An 18,947-nucleotide genomic window follows, 5' to 3' on the forward strand; every position below is an offset into this window, starting at 1 on the left:
TTTTTCCGAAATTTTTCCAAGGGGGTACCCCTTCAATTTCTTCCAAATTTTCGTTTTTGGCCAATAACTCCCAAACCGTTGGACATACGGATAAATTGCATACGACCTTTTTTGTAGAGGACGACGAGATCTACAATTTCCATGTAAAAATATTTCGCTAGCGTCAATAGTTAACGAGTAATTTGCAAAAAAACTGTTTTTCGTTTTTCGTCAATAACTCGTTAAATATTAATACTAGCGAAATATTTTTATATGGAAATTGTAGATCTCATCGTCCTCTACAAGAAAGATCATATACAATTTTCCCGTAGATTCAACGGTTTAGGAGTAATTAAGGAAAAATGAAATTTTTTGCCAAAAGTTCGCCGTTTCGACGCTAGGATGGTCGGATTTTGTCAACATCAATAAAATGCCAAATAATCATACGTAACTCGTTAAATATCGAAGTTAGAAGAAAAACAACTTTTATTTGAAGCATTTCCCGCAATTTTGAAAAAGAAACATTTTTCGTCAGCGTCAATACTTAATTGGATATTTCTTTTTATACTCCTTAGCACGTAGCTATGTATTATTAACATTATTCTCCCGACGTCTGATTTCTTTTTAATTATCGGAAATGCGTTTTTCTAAGGTATATAAACTTTTGGGATTGACTGTATAGCCAATACATCCTTAAGAAACGAGATCGACTCTCCCGTTATCGCAATTTGCAAAAGAACTACAATCTATCCGATCCGTGCGATTTCAAATTAAGATTTCGACTCTCGTATTAATTGTATCAACGAGGTTCGTAATGAATCTAATTACCGATGCTAACATCTGTTGAATGATACCTTATATTACATCTATGGCTGCGGTCTACAATTATTATACAATTGAACATCATACAATTTGGTCACACACCTTTTGCATTGTCTGATGCAGCATTCCACTACAAATCCAAATCCAGTGGAACTAATTATCCATTTCATTTGTACATTAATCCAAATTCCATTGGTTTCCAACACAGTTAGCTCCAGTCTCTTAACTACACTGAATTATGTAACAAGATAAACGAAACATAAGAAACGAATTTTTGCAAGTTCATCCGGAAATCTTCCTTTAAAACACTGAGATATTTCTATTCCTTCCATCCTACTCCCCAGCCTAATTTGTATTTCAGTAGGTAAAACCTAACATCAATATTGTTTGAACATTACTCCTTTACATGAAAGTTCAGTCAACGTCCTAAGATCGTTTTCTAATTTACATTTCTTAGACCTATGCCTTATTATTACAGGTGTATTGATAATACTATAAACGGTGACTTTACAATAGGCAATCTTAATCCGTGTAAAAGGGTAAATCATAAAGTATAATTGTACTAACAAATAGGACTAGCAAACGTGTCGAAACGAGAATAGAGAATCATGTAAAATCGTGAATAAGATGTACGTGTAAATAATGGTATAATATTTAACCGTTAACTATGTATAAAGACGAGTAACAAGACATTCAGGAATCCTAAAGAAATACGTGCTTAACTTACACTTACCATCTACAAATAAAGTTAATGAAGCTTCAGTATACAAAGAATCCTAATGCACAAACACCAGTATCATCTGAAATAAAATTATAAAAAGAGACACGCCATGCTTGTTTAAGATATTAAAGCTTCCTCTTATTTTCTCTCAACCCTTCTGTGAAATTACTGTCATCTGCTATCTGATACCCGTTAAAAATGATCGAACTTTCAGAGAAAGGCAAGTAAATCGAGTCTATACGAATCGTTCAGCATATCATATAGCCAAAATATTGTAACATTCTGAATAATAGTAATAGTAGTAATCAATACTACTCGAGTGCAAACATGCGAATAGTAAGAAAACAAAGTGTTCTTATTATCTCTATTTCAAACGCATCTCTCCCGTTACGAATTTCAAGATTTCTACGGATGTCTATAATCATATACTTTTCATAATTCATGCATACGCATGTGCAATCATGGATGAATTTTGATAATTAATAACTCTACAGAGCATTACAGCTTCTGCACAGCACAAAGAGATGTAATCAAAGAAAATTTATATACACTACAATAGTTAAACTTCGAAATCATGCAGCCGATTGTATTCATAAGAAAACAAGAAAGATTTTTTGGGGTTTCGACTTACATGCATTCCTAACCGATCGATTTCGGAGAGAACCCAACCGACAGATCCATCTCCACTGCATACCAAAATACGAAATGGATCAAAGTGACGAAATAATCTCAACCTATTTACAGAGCATTATTATTTTTAAATTTCTCATTGATCGAATTCGGTTGAAATGAAAGATAGTAGAAAGTTTTACCCTGGTCCAGGTCCTCCTTTTATAAGATCAAATACTTGTGCTGGATTTAATAATTGTTTAAATCTTCTAAGAAATTTGATACCTTGATTGTCACCAGATTTACTATTTACAAATACTAAAAGTGGACTGCAACCAATGGGTCTAGTAGCTTCCCAAGCTTCGTCGCTACCTACGTAACAATTAATAGACGCTATTTAAGTCTTGTATTTGTAATTGTAATTTCAGACGACCGTATCGTAAAACTACTATTTGCTAATATCACTTCTTCATAGGCATCAAAGCTTAATAAATATCATCATTAAATGCTGTTCATTCAAGCATGTTTGAAATTACTAAAGTGTATTAGCAGATTTCATAATGTCACCTATACTATGCAATGCTGTAGGAGGAACTACACTCAATTTAGCTGGCCCTAGTGGACACTTAACACTCATGGCAGGTCTACATGCTGTGTGCACTGTAGCTCTACACCATAAACATCTCCAGTCTTGAAGCCTGAATGATTCAAATACATAAATATATATTTTATGTTCTTTCATTGATGTTTTCCACGATGTAATATTATACCTGAGCACAGAGCCACAAGTCTTTTCACATACAGAACATTTTGAGGATACTGGTAAATTGCCTTCCATCCATTGATGAGGCATTGTAATGTTCTACGTAAGACAAATAATCACGTTAAATTCTAATAAGTATAAATTATTCTTCAATTAAAGTGAAATTTGTATCGACACACAGCGAATTATCTAGTAATTGTTTTGCACATGACGAAGGTGTATGTACGAGTATGATTGTTTCTAAGAAATCGGTGTATCCAAGAGAAATGGCTTGATAAATTTTCTGTGCATACCCCATCTTGGTCCTCAATAATGTCCTTGCCAATAGATGCCAATGTGGTCCATTTGCAATTATTTATTGCTTTTATGCTACATCGTTTATGAACTTTATATTTACATATCTCGCAACTCAAACCATGGGAAGTAACACCTGCATTGGACGGATGATAGTGTTCTTAGATCAAGGCAAGAATAATCTCATTTCTGAATGTCTACTCATGAATTGTCTACTACACTGACCATACAGGGCATCCCTGCAGACGTTACAGTACGTTGGTCTCGCATGACTCGTTGCATACCATTGATGATCACCGCTAAGCATTTCGGCGATTCCGGAATCTGCGTGGCTACGATTTTTTGTGACTGTCCTCAATGTGTTCAACCACTCTTCCATTTCTCGTCTACTTTCGCCGCAGAGAACCAGTGATCGAATTGGAGTTATCACCTGTAAAACATATCCTACTTCATATCGTAGTAAAAATCCTGTAAAAATCCTGTTAATTCTGACACTAGCAGAATTTGTCTACTACACCAGCTAGCGAGATTTCATGATTTCAAATACTTTTATAAACGAATCATGATGTGTCATGCGAAAATTCTTTTAGACAATAATTGTCCGTTCATAAAAGAAGACTGTCATTTATTCTCTAACACAATGAATTAATTATTTATGGCAATCAAAGTCACGAAAAATATATTGAACGATAATGAAAGATGGGTAGAAATGGTAAAAAAAATTTTGTGTAAATTGTGTAAATGTAAGTAATCAATTGTGCTTTATATTAATAGCGTAGATTGAAAAAATACCTTGAATCGAGAACGGGTTCTCTGTTGCTTCGGTGACATTTGAATTGCGAACTCAAACACAACATTTGTCCGCGTATGCTTTTCACGTGTCGTAAGCAATTGAAAACGTTACATGCTAATAACGATGAACGGTTCTGGGGCATGCGAAAAGTAACATAGCAAAATGCACCGAGCATCAGAATTAAACCGAGGTAGTAGTAGTAGTAGTTGTTACGCACGACGTTCTTTTCTTCTTCTTTAAGCCATTGCTATGTCCTATTTTCCATGGCGCATGTCATGTCACCCTGTTTATAAATAAATATCGAAACCAAAATGACGTGTACGATATCCTAGAATCTTTCCTGTCTCCGTGTAAACAATTTATTTTCACTAATGTATTCCCTACTATTTTTAAAGGTCCCTCAATCATGTGCTACCAGAGATTTTAAATGTCGAAAATTGAAAAGAAAAGTATAAAATAAAGAATAACTTTCATATATAACATACAAACGTGTAATAAGATATGTACGTTATACGTTACATTTTACTCATTTGTATGTGTCATGTGAATTAATAATTTGGAAAATAAAACATGATATATTATCGTATGTTAAAAGAAGAGAACGATTTCATTTACCTACATCGCTGTCAGATTAACGTTTCCCTGTATTTCGTCTTTAGAGAAATAAAGTAATAATTTATCTAAGGTAATATAAATAAATAGGTCTTTATACACGTACAGCTTATTACAGACCTGCACACAAGTGCAGCTCATTCGTACACTTGTGTATATCTGTTGTCACTACTTCCAGATTCTATATTTTGTATAATTTTTCTAAAGATATTTGTATTCTTAATCTACACGAAACGAATTTACTTTTAATTTAAAAAAATGAATCGTACTGACATCGAACTGATGGAGGACATTATATTAGAAGGAAAGCACGCAGAAAAGAATATCACGTAAGCATAGAATTTAACCTTACGCGGATGAAATAGAAATAAGAGTTTATCATTTAAAATTATCCTGTTATCGGATTTTCTCTTCTTCCCTAAATCAAATTTTCCTCGATTCGATTTATAACAATTTTTCATGTGCACGTTCGACAGGAATGGATCGGGAAACAGTAAGATTAAAAGTAACAGCCCTCGTGCTTCAAGCAAACTCAAAGTAGAACTTCAAACTTTACGAATAACCGAAGAATCTGAACGACAGCTTTATAATACGTTAAAACACATTTATGGTTCGGTATGTATTCATACACGTTCTCCTAGCTTTATTACATGTACCTTTCTTGCGTAGTCTGTCGTTCGAAGTTAACATACTTTTTTTGATAGAGTTTTAAACTTTCCGATGCGTCAGAATTTGAAAACAAGACGTCCAATTTAGGCAAACAATATTGGTTGGAAAGAGGCAATTTAGTTATTAAAGGAATAGTCGATTATTCTAATAAAGATAGTACACCTAAATCTGCCGAGCAAATCAGCAGACAATTTGCAACGTCTAAACTTGAAAGTTATGGGTGAGTATTATCAAACTAAGGGCCGAGTTTTATTAATAATTATACACAATTATATGTTGCTCCTAGTTTTCATCAATTGCATTGCATCGAGGCACTTTTACATACGAGAGGTGATGTAGGAAAAGCTCTGGAAGTACTGTTTTATAAATACTATGGATTGGAAAACATAGCGAGGAGAAAGATAACTGACAACATAGACATGGCAGATTTATTAGAACGAAGACATGAGGAGAAGGAAGCACTTGAATCGATTTACGGAGAAATGTTCATTGAAAAGATAAAAGATCAGATTTGGACTGTACAAGTTAAACTGGATTATTTAGTTAGGAACGATGAAATAGAAGAAGAAATACAAAGAGTAATGAAGAAACAAGAAAAGGAAAAGGGGAGAGAAGTTTGTAGATTATTTCTTCATAAGAAATGTAGGTTTGGGACTAAATGTAGGTTTTTGCACCATCAACCAGAGGTATTGAAAATGCCTGAGAGAGAAGATCCATATTTTACCTTAGAAATAAGATTTCCTGAAGGTAATGCTATTAAATGATATCGTCCGAACATAGCTGTGACTCTTAAAATACTTTTGCAGGTTGTAAATATCCGTACGAGCCGCCTTATTTTTATTTTTATAAAAATGATGGTACATTTCCAATTATAAAGTGTTTAAGAATAGGACGGAAATTATATGATGAAGCTTTATCGATATCTGAAGATGGAATACCCTCTATTTTTTCAATAATATCACTTTTGGAAAACGAATATGATATAAAAGGATACTTAGAAGAGAGCAAAGAACAGTTTCTAGATCCGAACGATGTATTATTCCAAAAGGAATCCGAGGACGGAAGCGAAGGGAACACTGCTACGCGTAACGAATTGGGATCTACTCAGAAGAAAAATAGAAGTAACATTAAATGGGAAGAGGTGCTGAAGGAAGACGATTTAATTGAAAGAAATTTCAAAGAGAAACAAACAAATCCGAAATATAAAAAAATGAAAGAAGTTAGAAAAATGTTACCCGCATGGCCGAAAATGAATGAAATTTTAGATATGATATACGGAAATCAAGTTACTATAATTTCAGGTGAAACAGGATGTGGTAAAAGTACCCAGGTAAATGAAGCATAGATCTCTCTAATCGACATTATTACAATTTGTAATTTTCATTGTAAACATTTTGCAGGTTCCGCAATTTTTATTAGATAGTTGGATCGTCAATAGATCCAAATCGAAAGATCATGTTAACATAATATGCACGCAACCTCGAAGAATAAGCGCGATAGGGGTGGCAGAAAGAGTTGCGTCAGAACGAAATGAACGTATAGGTGATACCATAGGATACCAAATACGATTAGAAAGTAAAATTTCGCATAAAACTAGATTAACATTTTGTACAACTGGTATACTGTTACAAAGGTTCTCTATGAACCCTGAATTGACAGATGTTACCCATATTATCGTTGACGAAGTACACGAGAGAAGCGCAGAGAGGTACGTTTTCATTATATACGTTTGTCTATCTTAATTTAATTGTTCTGTTCCTTTGTCCAGTGATTTTCTACTGATGCTCTTAAAAGAGTTACTGCCGAAACGATCAGACTTGAAAGTAATACTTATGAGTGCAACACTTAAAAGCGAAATATTTTCCTCATACTTCAAAGGAGCTCCTATTTTATGCATTCCAGGAAAGACGTTTCCTGTGGAACAGATCTTTCTAGAGGATGTGTTTGAAAGAACAAATTATGTACTTGAGGAAAATTCAAATTTTACGCGTAGGATCAAAGGTGATTGGGAGCAATTGCAAATTGATTTAGAAACGGCAGAGGTCGAAGAACTCTCTGGCCCCATGCCTAAGGAATCTATTCAAGACGAGAATCTATCGCTGAATCAAATTGTCAATAGATATCAAGACTACAGTACGCAAACGCACAAGAACTTATTTGTAATGGATCATGAAAAAATCAATTTCGAACTTATAGAGGCTCTACTAGAGTGGATTATTTTCGGTGAACACGATTATCCTAGAACCGGCTCTATTTTAGTAAGTCAATGTTTATTTCCGCGTTATTTTACGTGTTTCATTTTATATCGCAATTTCAGGTATTTTTACCAGGATTCGCTGAAATTATTACAATGAAAGACAGAATACACGTCAATAAATATCTCTCCCCGAAGACTGGGAAATTTATTACTGTGCCATTGCACTCATCTTTGTCCAACGAAGAACAGAATTTAGTTTTCAAAAATACTGGAGACGTTAGAAAGATCGTATTGAGTACGAACCTTGCAGAAACATCGATTACAATAGACGATTGCGTTTTTGTGATCGACAGTGGAAAGATGAAAGAGACCAGGTTTAATTCGAATCAGAACATGGAAAGCTTAGAAACGTGTTGGGTATCGCGTGCAAATGCGTTGCAACGAAAAGGTCGAGCTGGTCGTGTGATGCCTGGAGTATGCATTCATTTGTACACCTCGTACAAGTACGATTGTTTTTTAGATAATTATGTAACTACATCGTACGTAGATAAAAATGTATTCATACAAGTTAATCCCTTAGGTTTAAATATAATTTCGCAGCACAACCAGTACCTGAGATACTACGAATCCCATTAGAACCACTATTATTACGAATTCAACTTTTGAATGCAGGAAAGAAGATCGATGTACATAAAGTTTTAGGTAACAACTATTCTTTGTTTTCTTACTTATTTCATTGTTTTCTTACTGTTTGCATACTTGATTGTTCATTTATCTACTTAGGTAAAATGTTGGAACCGCCGACGGATGAAAATATCTCGAGCGCGATTAAACGTCTGCAAGATGTTGGTGCATTTAACTCCGAATGTACGTTAACACCGTTAGGTCATCATCTCGCAGCGTTGCCCGTGAACGTGCGAATTGGAAAGCTAATATTATTTGGAGCAATTTTCTGCTGCCTTGACTCCGCGCTCACTATCGCAGCCTGTTTATCCCACAAGAACCCGTTTACTATACCTTTCGAAAAGAGGCACGAGATCGATGCGAAAAAAGAATTCTTTACTGCCAACTCCGATCAACTGACCATTCTCAAAGCATACAAGGTAATGCAATGAAACGAATTTTTATAATATGCATGTCTATATACTTTTTCTGTTTCATTTTCCAGAAATGGTTGGAAGCATGTACTCGCAGCAATATCGCAGGTCATACATTTGCAAATGAAAATTATCTTTCCGTGCGTACATTGTATACTTTGGCGGACATAAAATATCAGTTCTTAGAACTACTAGTTTCGATCGGTTTCGTCTCTATTAATTTACCTAAACGGCAGCCGAACGTTGATAAGATCATGGAGATCACTGGACTTGATCTGAACATCAACAATGACAATTACAAACTACTTCAAGGTTTACTCTGTGCTGCGTTATACCCTAACGTAGTAAAAGTTTTCACGCCAGAAAAATCATTTCAAGTTCAATCTGCTGGAGCGATTCCTATACATCCTAAGCCCGAAGAGCTTAGATTCCAAACTAAGAACGATGGTTTTGTCAGCATTCACCCATCCTCTGTTAACTTTCACGTTGGCCATTTTTCTAGTCCGTATTTAGTATTCCAAGAGAAAGTGAAAACGAGCAAAGTATTTATTAAAGAAGTATCAATGGTGCCAATTTTACCGTTAATCTTATTTTCTGATTACGAACTGAAGATAGAACAGCATAATGGGATATTTATTATATCATTAGAAGATGGTTGGAGTTTATTCAGCGTTGAATCGCATAGGGTAAGAGAATGTTTCTTTGAATTAAAACAGATAGTTTTAATGCTACTTAAAATATATGTACATATCCTCTTGTTTCATTTAGGTGGCTCAACTTTTACAAAGGATGAGAATGGAACTAGTGAAATTGTTAGAACAAAAAATGAAGGACCCTCTTTTGAATCTTTTGAATTATCAGAGTGGAAAAAAGATTATTCAAACTATTGTAAATGTGGTCACGAGAGAATAAAATACGTCTTACAAATACATACTTTAATTATAAATTAATAAAAATAATTGGTCCACCAGATAGCTCGAAGCATCGCAGATGTGCCAAAGTGCAGACTTGTTCGGAATCTGCAATGGAATCAGAACAAACGCACATTTAGAACTTTGTGTGAAAATAAAATTTATTAATGAAATGAAAATGTAACAACAGTAATTTAAGCAAACGCGTATTTGTCAATCGAAATTAATAATACTGTAGAAATAGTAATTATAATACTTACGCGAAGTAAGAGTCGTAAATAAGCGTTTACATGAATAACAATTACGTGCGTAAAAGAGAGGTTTAAAGTCGATAGCCGGTATATTGAACTACGCAACAAAGAACTGACGCTACGACGCAAGTGCGAGTGCGGTCAGTGCACGAGAGGCAAATGCAAATGAAAGTCTAGAAATAATGGTGTGAGAACACGTTGTGAACTAGTTGAAAGAATTACCTGAAGTAATAAATGCATCGTGAAAACAAGCGTTGAAACCAACTATCCAAGGACTTCACGGTTAAAGGATTGAAGCCGGTGCATGATACACAGAACTCAGCCGAACAATGCACCGGGCAATGGCGGCAATGGCGCCGGATGAAAGGATCGTCGCGCGTATGATGGTCGCCATGGCTGAAATTTAAAATTACACCTTTCTCGGATCTACAATTCTTTGCAGAATATATATGGAAACCGAGAGTCGGAACTAATTAATTCGCAGCTAATTTTCTTTTATTTTTATACCTCCTGCTCTATAATTATATTATCTGAATTTTATTATTCATCGACGAACAGCGCTATCTCCTCGATGGCGCTATGATCGAGATTCCTCAAAACTTACAATTTACAAGTTTACAACACGTGGTAAATGCCAGAACACTCCTCATGTGATAAACAAAGAATTGGTGAAACTGAAACTGAATTTTACGACACTGATCATACATAAAATGTCCAATTTGTGAAACAACATACAAGAAGTATGTTTCTCTGTATATCTTCTAATCGTGTTTATGTACTTTGATCTGTATTTTATAAGTGTGTAAGTTATTAATATTGTAACCAAGTTAAAATAATATAAACTACAAATGGATACGAACGAGATTATAATAGACCAAGCAATAGACAATAGTAGTTCAAACAATGAACTTATGGAGCATGTGTCAAACATTAGTAAAGACATCGATGTAAATACTACCGAAAATTGTTCATTGATATGCGAGGATATTCCACAAAATGATGTCGCAGAAAAGAAAGGATTGAATGATTGTGAAATGATCTTTGTTAATAACGACAACATACAAAACTGCTGTGATAAGAATGGCATAAATGATACACATCAAGAAGAAAATGAATTTGTACATAAAGAAACAATATTTGAAAGTTCAAGACTAGAAGATGATCCTTGTATCGTGTATGAAAATAGTATAACATCTGCGGTGCAAGGTAAGGGAGTTGCAACATCTTTCTTCATTATAATATCATCTATGAGTTTGGGTTATAACGTTTTGTTCTTGTTTCAATAGAAAGTAATAAGATATCTTCTCTTAGTGCCATTGCCATAGAATATGGCAGTTCTGATTCAGAACCAGAAGATGAAACTGATCAAACAAAATGTGAAATTAATCAAAGTGAACAGCTGAAAGAAATACAAGAACAAGCTTATAGACAAAATAAGGAATCGTCATCAAGCGAGGAAAGTGAAACTGAAAGTGAAGATAGTGATGATGATTCTAGTGATAGCAATGATTCTTCCATAGTACCAATTGAACCAAATGAATCAGACAGTGATGATGATTCAAATAAGTAAGTTTCTTATTTATAGAGTATGTAAATTTATTTTATATAATAATTTTTGTACCATTAGGAAACGGACGGGGAGTACTAGAAAAGGACAAAAAAATAATGAAGTGAGAAGTGAATTGGATGATCTACCTCCTATCGAGGACTTGAAAATAAGCGTACCCGAAGTGTTATGTGATCCACTGGGAGAGGTAATCAATACATTCTAAAATAATGTATAAAATCATGAAATGTAAAGCATCATGATCAAATGAAAATTTAAGGTTGCATGGATGGTGGAGCAATTGGTAGTTGTAAAGCCAAAGCCTGAAAAACCGACATTGAATTTGGACACGATACTATTCATACAAAGAGGAGAAAGGGCATTAGGTAAAATATTTGACGTCTTCGGGCAAGTAAACGAACCCCATTACTGCGTGAGATTCAACAGCTCTGATCATATAAAAGAATCCGACGTCAAAGTAGGGATGACCGTTTATTATTGCCCAAATACTGAATACACTTCTTTAGTGTTTCTCCATGAATTATTGAAGTAATTATAACTTTCTGTTTCTAACATTCGTTTAAACATGTTATCAACATATTACTAACGAATACTCGATTGCAGAATGAAAGGTATCGATGCGAACGCTGATGAACCACCGGAATTTTCTGATGACGAGGAAGAACGTGCTTATTATGAGCAAATAAAAGCAAAACAGTCAACTAATGCGAGCCAGACAGAAGTTCCGTCTAAACGGAAACGTCTTTCGAGTAAGTACCTCATAGGATATCTAATACATACGTTCAATGATTATAATAATTATCTTTCTAGAACCTAAAACTGGTTGGCAATCAAATCATCCATGGAACAGAAATCCACAGGCGAACAGACAAAACTTTTACCGACGAACAGATAGACAATTCTCTCCCATGCAAAGTGATGATCAATCGCAAAATTTGTGGTCACAATTTTATCAAAGTAATGCTGAACAGTACGGATACGGAGCATATGCGGCACAGCCTGCGCAGGGTGTGAATCAGAACATGTATGCTTCACAAAATTTTTACGGCGAAGACGTTACCACACCACTTTTGAATCCTCGAGTTCCTTTCAATGCCTGTCCAAGAATTCCTTCTGGATATTTATCATTTCAAAATTATCCAAATTCGTCTGGGAACGAAAGACTTCCGAATTCACACGTACCTTGGCCACCACCAATACCACAGTTCCCTATGCGAATGAGATCGCCATGGACATCCTTACCTCCACCTCCGCCACCTCCAGCTTCATCACCATCAGACACATCTTAAATCTCGGTAATTTAACATTTTATTTAAAAGATTATAATTGTTACATTTTTATACATATAAATATTAATTTAGGGGATATAATTTGTATACGCATGGAGTAAGCGTTCAAAGGTTTGTCATAAAATCTGCATATTTTAATACTGATGAGTACTGTTCCTAAAAGTGAGCTAGTACATTTTTTGAATATCAGAAAGGGGGAATATCAATCGTGTATAAATCATGTGCAAATAGCAATGTAAAAATCTAACTGGTCAACATTTAAAATGAAAATTAATATTACACGATTCATCTACCCTGTAAGGAATTTGTTTTTATAAGCTAGCATATCTGGTTGGATCAAATGTTCTTCAGCGAATGCAATGTCGCTTTTTATTGCTTTGATCAGTTCCGCTAAAATGATATAAATATAATTTAATTTTAAGAACAAAGAAACAACTTCTTAATACTTCTTATTTACCTTCGGACGTGAAATCTTTCTCCGGTCTTACAAAACCCGTGAAAATTGCTTGAATTTCTTTTCCATAAAAGTCGTTTTCAAATGTATGCAGTACATGAATCTCCTACGGTGACGAGGTTTCGTTTTTAAAAATCCAACCAGCACGTTATCAAAAGTGATTACGTGATTTCTGTACGTACCACAGTCTTCTTTTCATTCTTGTAAAATGGATTCCAACCGATACTCGCAACCATTTTATAAGTTTCTCCGTTTAAAGAAGCCCATCCGTAATAAATTCCGGTATCAAAATCATCTGGTAAACCGTTTACCACCTTGTCTTCAAGATTTGCTACAAAGAAAACAAATTTCACACTGAATATAACAGTTGCATAGGCCGGTATTCAGAGTCGTTGCTTATTCTTAAGACCGTCTTAAGAATTTGTTACCCCTGTCTAACCCACATTTCCAGTCCTTGTTTTGTACAGGGAACAGGTGCTTAAGCAAATGCTTAAGACAATCTTAAGAATAAGCAATGACTCTGAATACCGGCCATAGTTTCACTTGGGAATCTGTAGTTCATCTACGACATACGTATTTATTTGTATGTTTTAAACTACGAATGAATCGAACAAGTTCTTTAAACTTGAAGTTTCATATGTTTCCGCTTGCAACTATTTACGTAAGAACGAATACGCTCCTCATTTAGAAGATTCTATAGTCGATTTATCTCCTGCAACTTTAAGACAATTTTGAATTGCTCCCGTTTAATTTCGATACGTTCAAATTGATCAGACAATAACGAAATCATCAAATGTTACCTGTTGGTATTCCCAACGCTTTGGAACCTCTCCCGAAACCCCTAACCACCAATCCGGATAAAAAATACGGCAAGTTTCTGGGACTCATCTCATAACGCACTTTAGTTTCGCGTCAGACAAGTAACTATCAGTAACTATCGTTGTTGGTTTAATGCTTCATGATATATAGTCTTGGCTGTTCTGAGACTGGAAGGAAGATAAAAAGTATCATATTGTTTCACATTCCTGACGTGGCATATTTGTTCATCATTCCTTTTACTTAAATCGGCTTAGATTAATACCCGTGACAGTATGAATGAATTGATTTCGACATATCGGGCTTATACGGTTATTTTACTTCGGAAATATTATGTAAAACGCGACACGTGGAAAGTCGATGTGTTACTTCAGAATCACTGATAATCCTACTTTGTAACTTATGGGTTATCTATGCAAAAGTTTTTTTGCATTCATATGTATCTTTAACTTCGGTTAGTAACAAGGAAACTCGAATACAAAAATTCTTTTACAGTCTATTACTTGTAATTATACATATTTGTTTTTTATACTTCGATCATTAGTCGTTAAATGTGGTCTTTAAGTATATAAATACTATCCTAATCCCTCGTAAGTTTATTCAGAGGTCTGTATAGGATTATATAATTGAAAAGCAGTATTGAATGTTCTGTTCGTTTATTGACAACTCTTTTCATATACAAAATATTTCATTGAAAATATATAATATGCACAGGCTCCCATATAAAATATAAATTAACGAGGGCACATGATGTGCCTCCCGCCGTCTACTGGCAATGTTACACCTGTTACGAAGCTGGCATCATCACTTGCCAAATAAGCAATTGCTTTAGCAACTTCGTCAGCATCCCCTGGTCTACCCAATGCATGAGTTTGTTTGGAGTGTTCAAAGAACGCTTTCAATTGTTCTTCAGACATTCCACTATTCTTATGAAGATTTGTTACTACCACTCCTGGGTTCACAGCGTTTACTCTTACCTTCGAATAAAAAGAAAACGTTGAAAAGTAGTATTACTATGATTAACTTGGTTTACGATCGTACATACTTTCTTTGGTGCCAGTTCAAGAGCTACGCATCTCGTAAATTGATCAATTGCTGATTTACTCATGCAATATGATAAGACTCCTGGGAATGATCTTATTCCAACTACACTCGATACGTTCACTATGTTGCCTTTAGTTTCTGCTATGTAAGGAACAGCCAACATAGTTAAATGATAGACTGAACGTACGTTTACATTAAAAACTCTGCAACGTGTCAATAATTATAATACAGATTAAATTTGATGAATGTATATTAAAAGACACCTGTACCTATCATACTGTTCCAACGAGGTGTTCTCAATGCTTCCAGCTTCTAATACACCACCATTGTTGACCAAAACGTCCAATTTGCCATAATGTTTAATGGTAGACTGTACGATGTTTTTTACATCGGCTTCGTTAGTCAACTCTCCAGTTACGATGAACGGTTTGTTAGATTTGCATTTTGCAGCAACCTCGTTTAATTTCTGCACGTTACGACCTGTTAACGATAACGATGCTCCGAGTTCGGAAAAGTGCAACGCAGTCGCTGCCCCAATACCCGAACTAGCTCCAGTTATTAGCACGACTTTTCCTGCGAATGCCATCTGAAAAAAAAGAACATAATTCATCGTTAATTGTTTATACTGAAATATAAATTCGTACGATTTTGTTTATTATCTATTACTCACCGTAATAGAAACGTGTTCTTAAAGGATTTGAAAACGGCGATTTTCACAATTCGCTTGCGGATCGTCAAGTGATTTCAGCTTCTATGTGTTAAAAGTTATAAAAGCCGGTTCTGGTCATCGATATACCTACAAGATATCACCGTGGAATGTTTTACGAATCATTTATGGAAGGAGATAGTAACTATGGATACATTGGATACAATGACGAACAGCGCGTAAAATCAACCATTTTGAATCTTAACATGCTCGTCCGTAATGATATGCAAATCAGAAATGATGCAAATTAACAGATATTTATAAAATTATTAAGTTTTTTATTGCAAAAGGAAGTACAAAGTGTGATGGTTAAACTGAAATCGTTTATTTTATTTTATCCAATTCGGCAACTATAGTGTTTAAATATTCCTCGACTGTTTCTAAATTCTTAAGAACTTTTTCACTGCTCGATCCTTGATCTCTAACTCTTTTCACGACTCCTTGAAGAGATAATTTTGCGCTACCTAATAATGTCCTTTTCTTCTTGTGTTCAGAATCAGAAGCATAATGCAAATACGTCTCTGCTAATATAGAACATAGATTGAGTACTTTTTTAATTGAATCTTCTTGTAGAAGCCACTTAGGATCCGCTATAGCAAAACGATGCGCTTGTTGCAAATAGTGCACCGCTTTGTCATAATCGATATCGGTCTTTTTCAAAGCTGTAAGTTGTCCGTACATTCTCCAAACATCGGGATTGTTAGTTATAGAGGAACTGATTCTTCCAAATAATTCTAAGACTTTTAATAATAATCTTCGCGCTGGATTCCCATCCGAATCATTTATATTATTCAATACTGCGTTCGTTAATATGTCGAGAATTAAAATATCTAAATGATGATTTTTGAGATCCAAGATTCGGTGATAGCATCGTATGACCTACAACGGAAATTGGAAGCTGATATTAAATATCTAATTTTACCAAAGGATCCAATTTAACTTTATGTTATTCGTACTTCCGAGAAATGTCCTAGATCGACGCTAACGACCATCAGATTGTCCCAAATTTGCCATCGATCGTAATTGCATTTTATGGCTTCTTGGAGAGATTTCCACGCTTTTACTTTGTCTCCTAGTTTTATGTAAGCTTTCGCCAAGTTGTTCCATGCTTCGAACGACTAGAATCAATTAGTGAAATTTTCTAATATCGTCCAGATGCTGTATAAAAATCATGGGCAATTCCGAAGTGTCGTACACACCGATTGCTCTAGAGCACAGTAACGTTTGTACGCTGACGCTGCCAATCGCCAATTTTCCGTTTGCAGAGCAGCAAACCCGAGTCTTATCCAAACGTTCTCTTGGATATTATTTAGTTCGACAGACAATTTCAAGTGCGGTATAGCTTCCGCGTACTAAAAAGTACAATCATTATTGAGGGGAATGAAAATGATTAATAACACTGTATACGCTCACGTTTTTCTTTGCGAAGTAGTAGAATCCCCAATGTCTTTGCGCTCGAGAGCTCGTCTCATTGGATAATTTCCATGCTGTCTCATAATGATCAGGATCTTGGGTCGCGTCTCCCAGTAAACACCATAACTGAACTGTCGGCTTCTTCGCTAGTTCTTGACGAATAATCTCTGCAGCCTAAAATATAATAGCAGACAAATTTATCTTCCCTGTTTAAGTATAAATTAGATAAAACAAGAAACGTACTTTGTGTTTCAATTCCAGTACATTGTAACAAACAATGACTTCTTCCCACAATTGGAGCTTCAAGAAAACGTCCAGAGCACCGTTTACTAATCCGAGACTCAACATCAATTTTGCCCACAATTCTTCTAGTGCCCAAATTGGCGTAAGACCACTGGCAAAAAACAAATCTAACCGATTCGCCACGGAAACTTTCGTCTTCTTCAATTCGTGTATCAAATATTCTACTTGCATCATTGACCTCTCAATGGTTCGTTTATCCTTGGATTCTAAATGGCATCGGAAATAAAGTGACGCCACTTTCAAAGACCAATTCTTCGTGTTATTCACCACGACCTATGAAACACGTTATTCTCAATAATCGATCAAAGAATAAAAGAGGTAGTGAAACTTACGGTTAAATAGGGTATCACTTCTTCGTCTGTTAATTTGTCTTTCGGCTGTGACAATTGTAGTTGAACACTGTGAAAAGTGGACTGGTTAATAACTGTCTGTTTATTTTCTAAATATAATACAAAGGAGATATAGAACGTAGTCTCACTGTTTTGCTAATATGATAGCTTCCTCTACTGCTCCCAGCTGCGTGTTTTCTATACTTTCTGAAAACTGAATATGTTCCAATCTGATATCATCGTTCAAGTCTAAAGATTTCGGTACATTTTCACAAGTTCTAGAGGGAAACTGATCCTTTCCTAGATCTATCTTTAAGAACAGCTGTGCTTTATCCTCTTGTTGATACTTTGTGCGTCTACCCAATGCACCTTCGAGACTTAAACTTAAATTTGCTCTTTCTTTAGCCGATTCAACGTGCTGCTCTGAATTTAGAATTCTCCTATAATAAAAATAGAACTGTGCAGCCTCGATGTGAAACAATGTTTCACAATATAAATTCTCTTTCAACAATTCTGAATCACAGACTTTCTGAATCAACTCCTCCGTTTCCTCGTACAACACGCCAGAGCTTTCATTCAATATAAGCTGGTGTATGAGATTTGCCCTGAATGCCCACCATATAGAGCTCTTGTAAGTGTTTTGTAGAACTTCGTTAGAAAATATGATCTTAGCAAACTGAAGTAGCTCTGGCAGCTTCACATTTCTATTGCATTCATCGTGCAAGGATAAATCTTTAAGTACGTCTTCTTCTTTAATGTTCAACCATTCTATGGTCTTCTCAATTTGTGGTCCTGTCCAATTACATTGAACAAAACATAACAACGAAGCTATGCCAGCACACAGCCAGGAATCACGTGCAATAGCATTTTCTATACTGCTGTGTATCAATTTAGACAGATCGTTGCTGTCAGTTAATTCATTAATCAGGTTAGAAGATAATTCATTGTTTATCACATCCTCGTATTGTCCAGTTAATATCTGTTTCACGGAAAGCGGTAATACACGATCTAAAAGATTGCAAAATCAAATGAAATCTTAGCTGTTTTATAAAAATGATAGACGATAACCTATTTCGCCGTAAACAGAGCTAGATATTTCGGAAATATCCTCCTACCTTCGTTTCCAATCGAATTTATTAATAGTAAAACCTCAGTTTCTTCGTTTATCATCGTGTTCATAATTTCAACGTTCGACTCACTCATTGCTGTAACTTCACTTGAGAGCACGTGGAGAAACGTTATATCTATAATCTATACGTGCTATGTATGTATTATATGACACCCTCCGTGATTGTATTGTTATGTACA

The 18,947-nt window shown here is 35.1% G+C and overlaps 5 protein-coding genes and 1 long non-coding RNA gene across 20 annotated transcripts in view; 2 read left to right on the top strand and 4 right to left on the bottom strand.

Annotated features, from left to right (window-relative positions):
* The window catches only part of LOC108626077 (diacylglycerol kinase eta), a 14,172-nt gene extending 9,476 nt beyond the window's left edge, over positions 1-4,696 (bottom strand). For 3 of the 13 annotated variants that reach the window (XM_026814580.1, XM_026814578.1, XM_026814579.1), the window contains exons 1-7: positions 3,981-4,296; positions 3,414-3,618; positions 3,188-3,324; positions 2,699-2,993; positions 2,335-2,503; positions 2,154-2,256; positions 1,535-1,537 (exon numbers count right to left, since the gene is read on the bottom strand). In XM_026814580.1, the coding sequence (XP_026670381.1) occupies positions 1,535-1,537; positions 2,154-2,256; positions 2,335-2,503; positions 2,699-2,993; positions 3,188-3,324; positions 3,414-3,618; positions 3,981-4,019 (951 nt within the window). In that variant the 5' untranslated portion in view covers positions 4,020-4,296. Of the gene's footprint in view, positions 1-903; positions 1,038-1,534; positions 1,538-2,153; positions 2,257-2,334; positions 2,504-2,698; positions 2,994-3,187; positions 3,325-3,413; positions 3,619-3,980; positions 4,297-4,596 lie in introns of those variants that run through there. The other 10 variants (XM_026814577.1, XM_026814576.1, XM_026814575.1 and 7 more) reach the window with 9 other exon arrangements.
* Positions 4,697-4,749: 53 nt separating this feature from the next.
* LOC108626079 (putative ATP-dependent RNA helicase DHX57) lies at positions 4,750-9,487 on the top strand. The gene is made up of 12 exons (XM_018026506.2): positions 4,750-4,922; positions 5,070-5,208; positions 5,298-5,482; positions 5,549-6,009; positions 6,069-6,592; positions 6,663-6,970; positions 7,031-7,520; positions 7,580-7,962; positions 8,040-8,161; positions 8,243-8,562; positions 8,628-9,242; positions 9,325-9,487. Exons 1-12 carry the CDS (start codon positions 4,852-4,854, stop codon positions 9,466-9,468), a joined length of 3,762 nt encoding a protein of 1,253 aa, XP_017881995.1. The 5' UTR covers positions 4,750-4,851; the 3' UTR covers positions 9,469-9,487.
* On the bottom strand, positions 9,477-10,032 carry LOC113464502 (uncharacterized). Its single transcript, XR_003389357.1, has 2 exons — positions 9,941-10,032; positions 9,477-9,575 (listed from the first exon to the last, which is right to left on the bottom strand). It is a non-coding gene; the product is annotated as an uncharacterized LOC113464502 (long non-coding RNA).
* Positions 10,033-10,091: 59 nt separating this feature from the next.
* On the top strand, positions 10,092-12,627 carry LOC108626081 (H/ACA ribonucleoprotein complex non-core subunit NAF1). Its single transcript, XM_018026511.2, has 6 exons — positions 10,092-10,924; positions 11,005-11,284; positions 11,346-11,472; positions 11,545-11,813; positions 11,889-12,034; positions 12,096-12,627. The coding sequence occupies exons 1-6, from the start codon at positions 10,567-10,569 to the stop codon at positions 12,572-12,574; spliced, it is 1,659 nt and encodes a 552-aa protein (XP_017882000.1). The 5' UTR covers positions 10,092-10,566; the 3' UTR covers positions 12,575-12,627.
* A 59-nt stretch (positions 12,628-12,686) lies between these two features.
* Positions 12,687-14,249, bottom strand: Rfk (Riboflavin kinase). Of its 2 annotated transcripts, XM_026814622.1 has the most exons (5): positions 14,110-14,249; positions 13,829-14,014; positions 13,211-13,359; positions 13,032-13,134; positions 12,687-12,964 (listed from the first exon to the last, which is right to left on the bottom strand). In XM_026814622.1, exons 2-5 carry the CDS (start codon positions 13,914-13,916, stop codon positions 12,864-12,866), a joined length of 441 nt encoding a protein of 146 aa, XP_026670423.1. In that variant the 5' UTR covers positions 13,917-14,014; positions 14,110-14,249; the 3' UTR covers positions 12,687-12,863. The 2 variants fall into 2 exon arrangements, with proteins under 2 accessions (XP_026670423.1, XP_017882004.1); XM_018026515.2 differs by having other exon boundaries at positions 13,829-14,249.
* A 234-nt stretch (positions 14,250-14,483) lies between these two features.
* LOC108626080 (3-oxoacyl-[acyl-carrier-protein] reductase FabG) lies at positions 14,484-18,881 on the bottom strand. 2 transcript variants are annotated; one of them, XM_018026508.2, is made up of 11 exons: positions 18,755-18,881; positions 17,789-18,647; positions 17,643-17,709; positions 17,251-17,583; positions 17,008-17,181; positions 16,794-16,946; positions 16,551-16,712; positions 16,144-16,473; positions 15,158-15,474; positions 14,890-15,091; positions 14,484-14,821 (listed from the first exon to the last, which is right to left on the bottom strand). In XM_018026508.2, exons 1-11 carry the CDS (start codon positions 18,840-18,842, stop codon positions 14,579-14,581), a joined length of 2,928 nt encoding a protein of 975 aa, XP_017881997.1. In that variant the 5' UTR covers positions 18,843-18,881; the 3' UTR covers positions 14,484-14,578. The 2 variants fall into 2 exon arrangements, with proteins under 2 accessions (XP_017881997.1, XP_026670415.1); XM_026814614.1 differs by lacking the exons at positions 16,144-16,473; positions 16,551-16,712; positions 16,794-16,946; ... (3 more) ...; positions 17,789-18,647; positions 18,755-18,881 and adding an exon at positions 15,559-15,759.
* Positions 18,882-18,947: the final 66 nt, after the last annotated feature.

This window comes from Ceratina calcarata, unplaced genomic scaffold (assembly GCF_001652005.2).
Source record: "Ceratina calcarata isolate Rehan_Ccalc_2016 unplaced genomic scaffold, ASM165200v1 scaffold39.2, whole genome shotgun sequence".
NCBI lineage: Eukaryota > Metazoa > Arthropoda > Insecta > Hymenoptera > Apidae > Ceratina > Ceratina calcarata.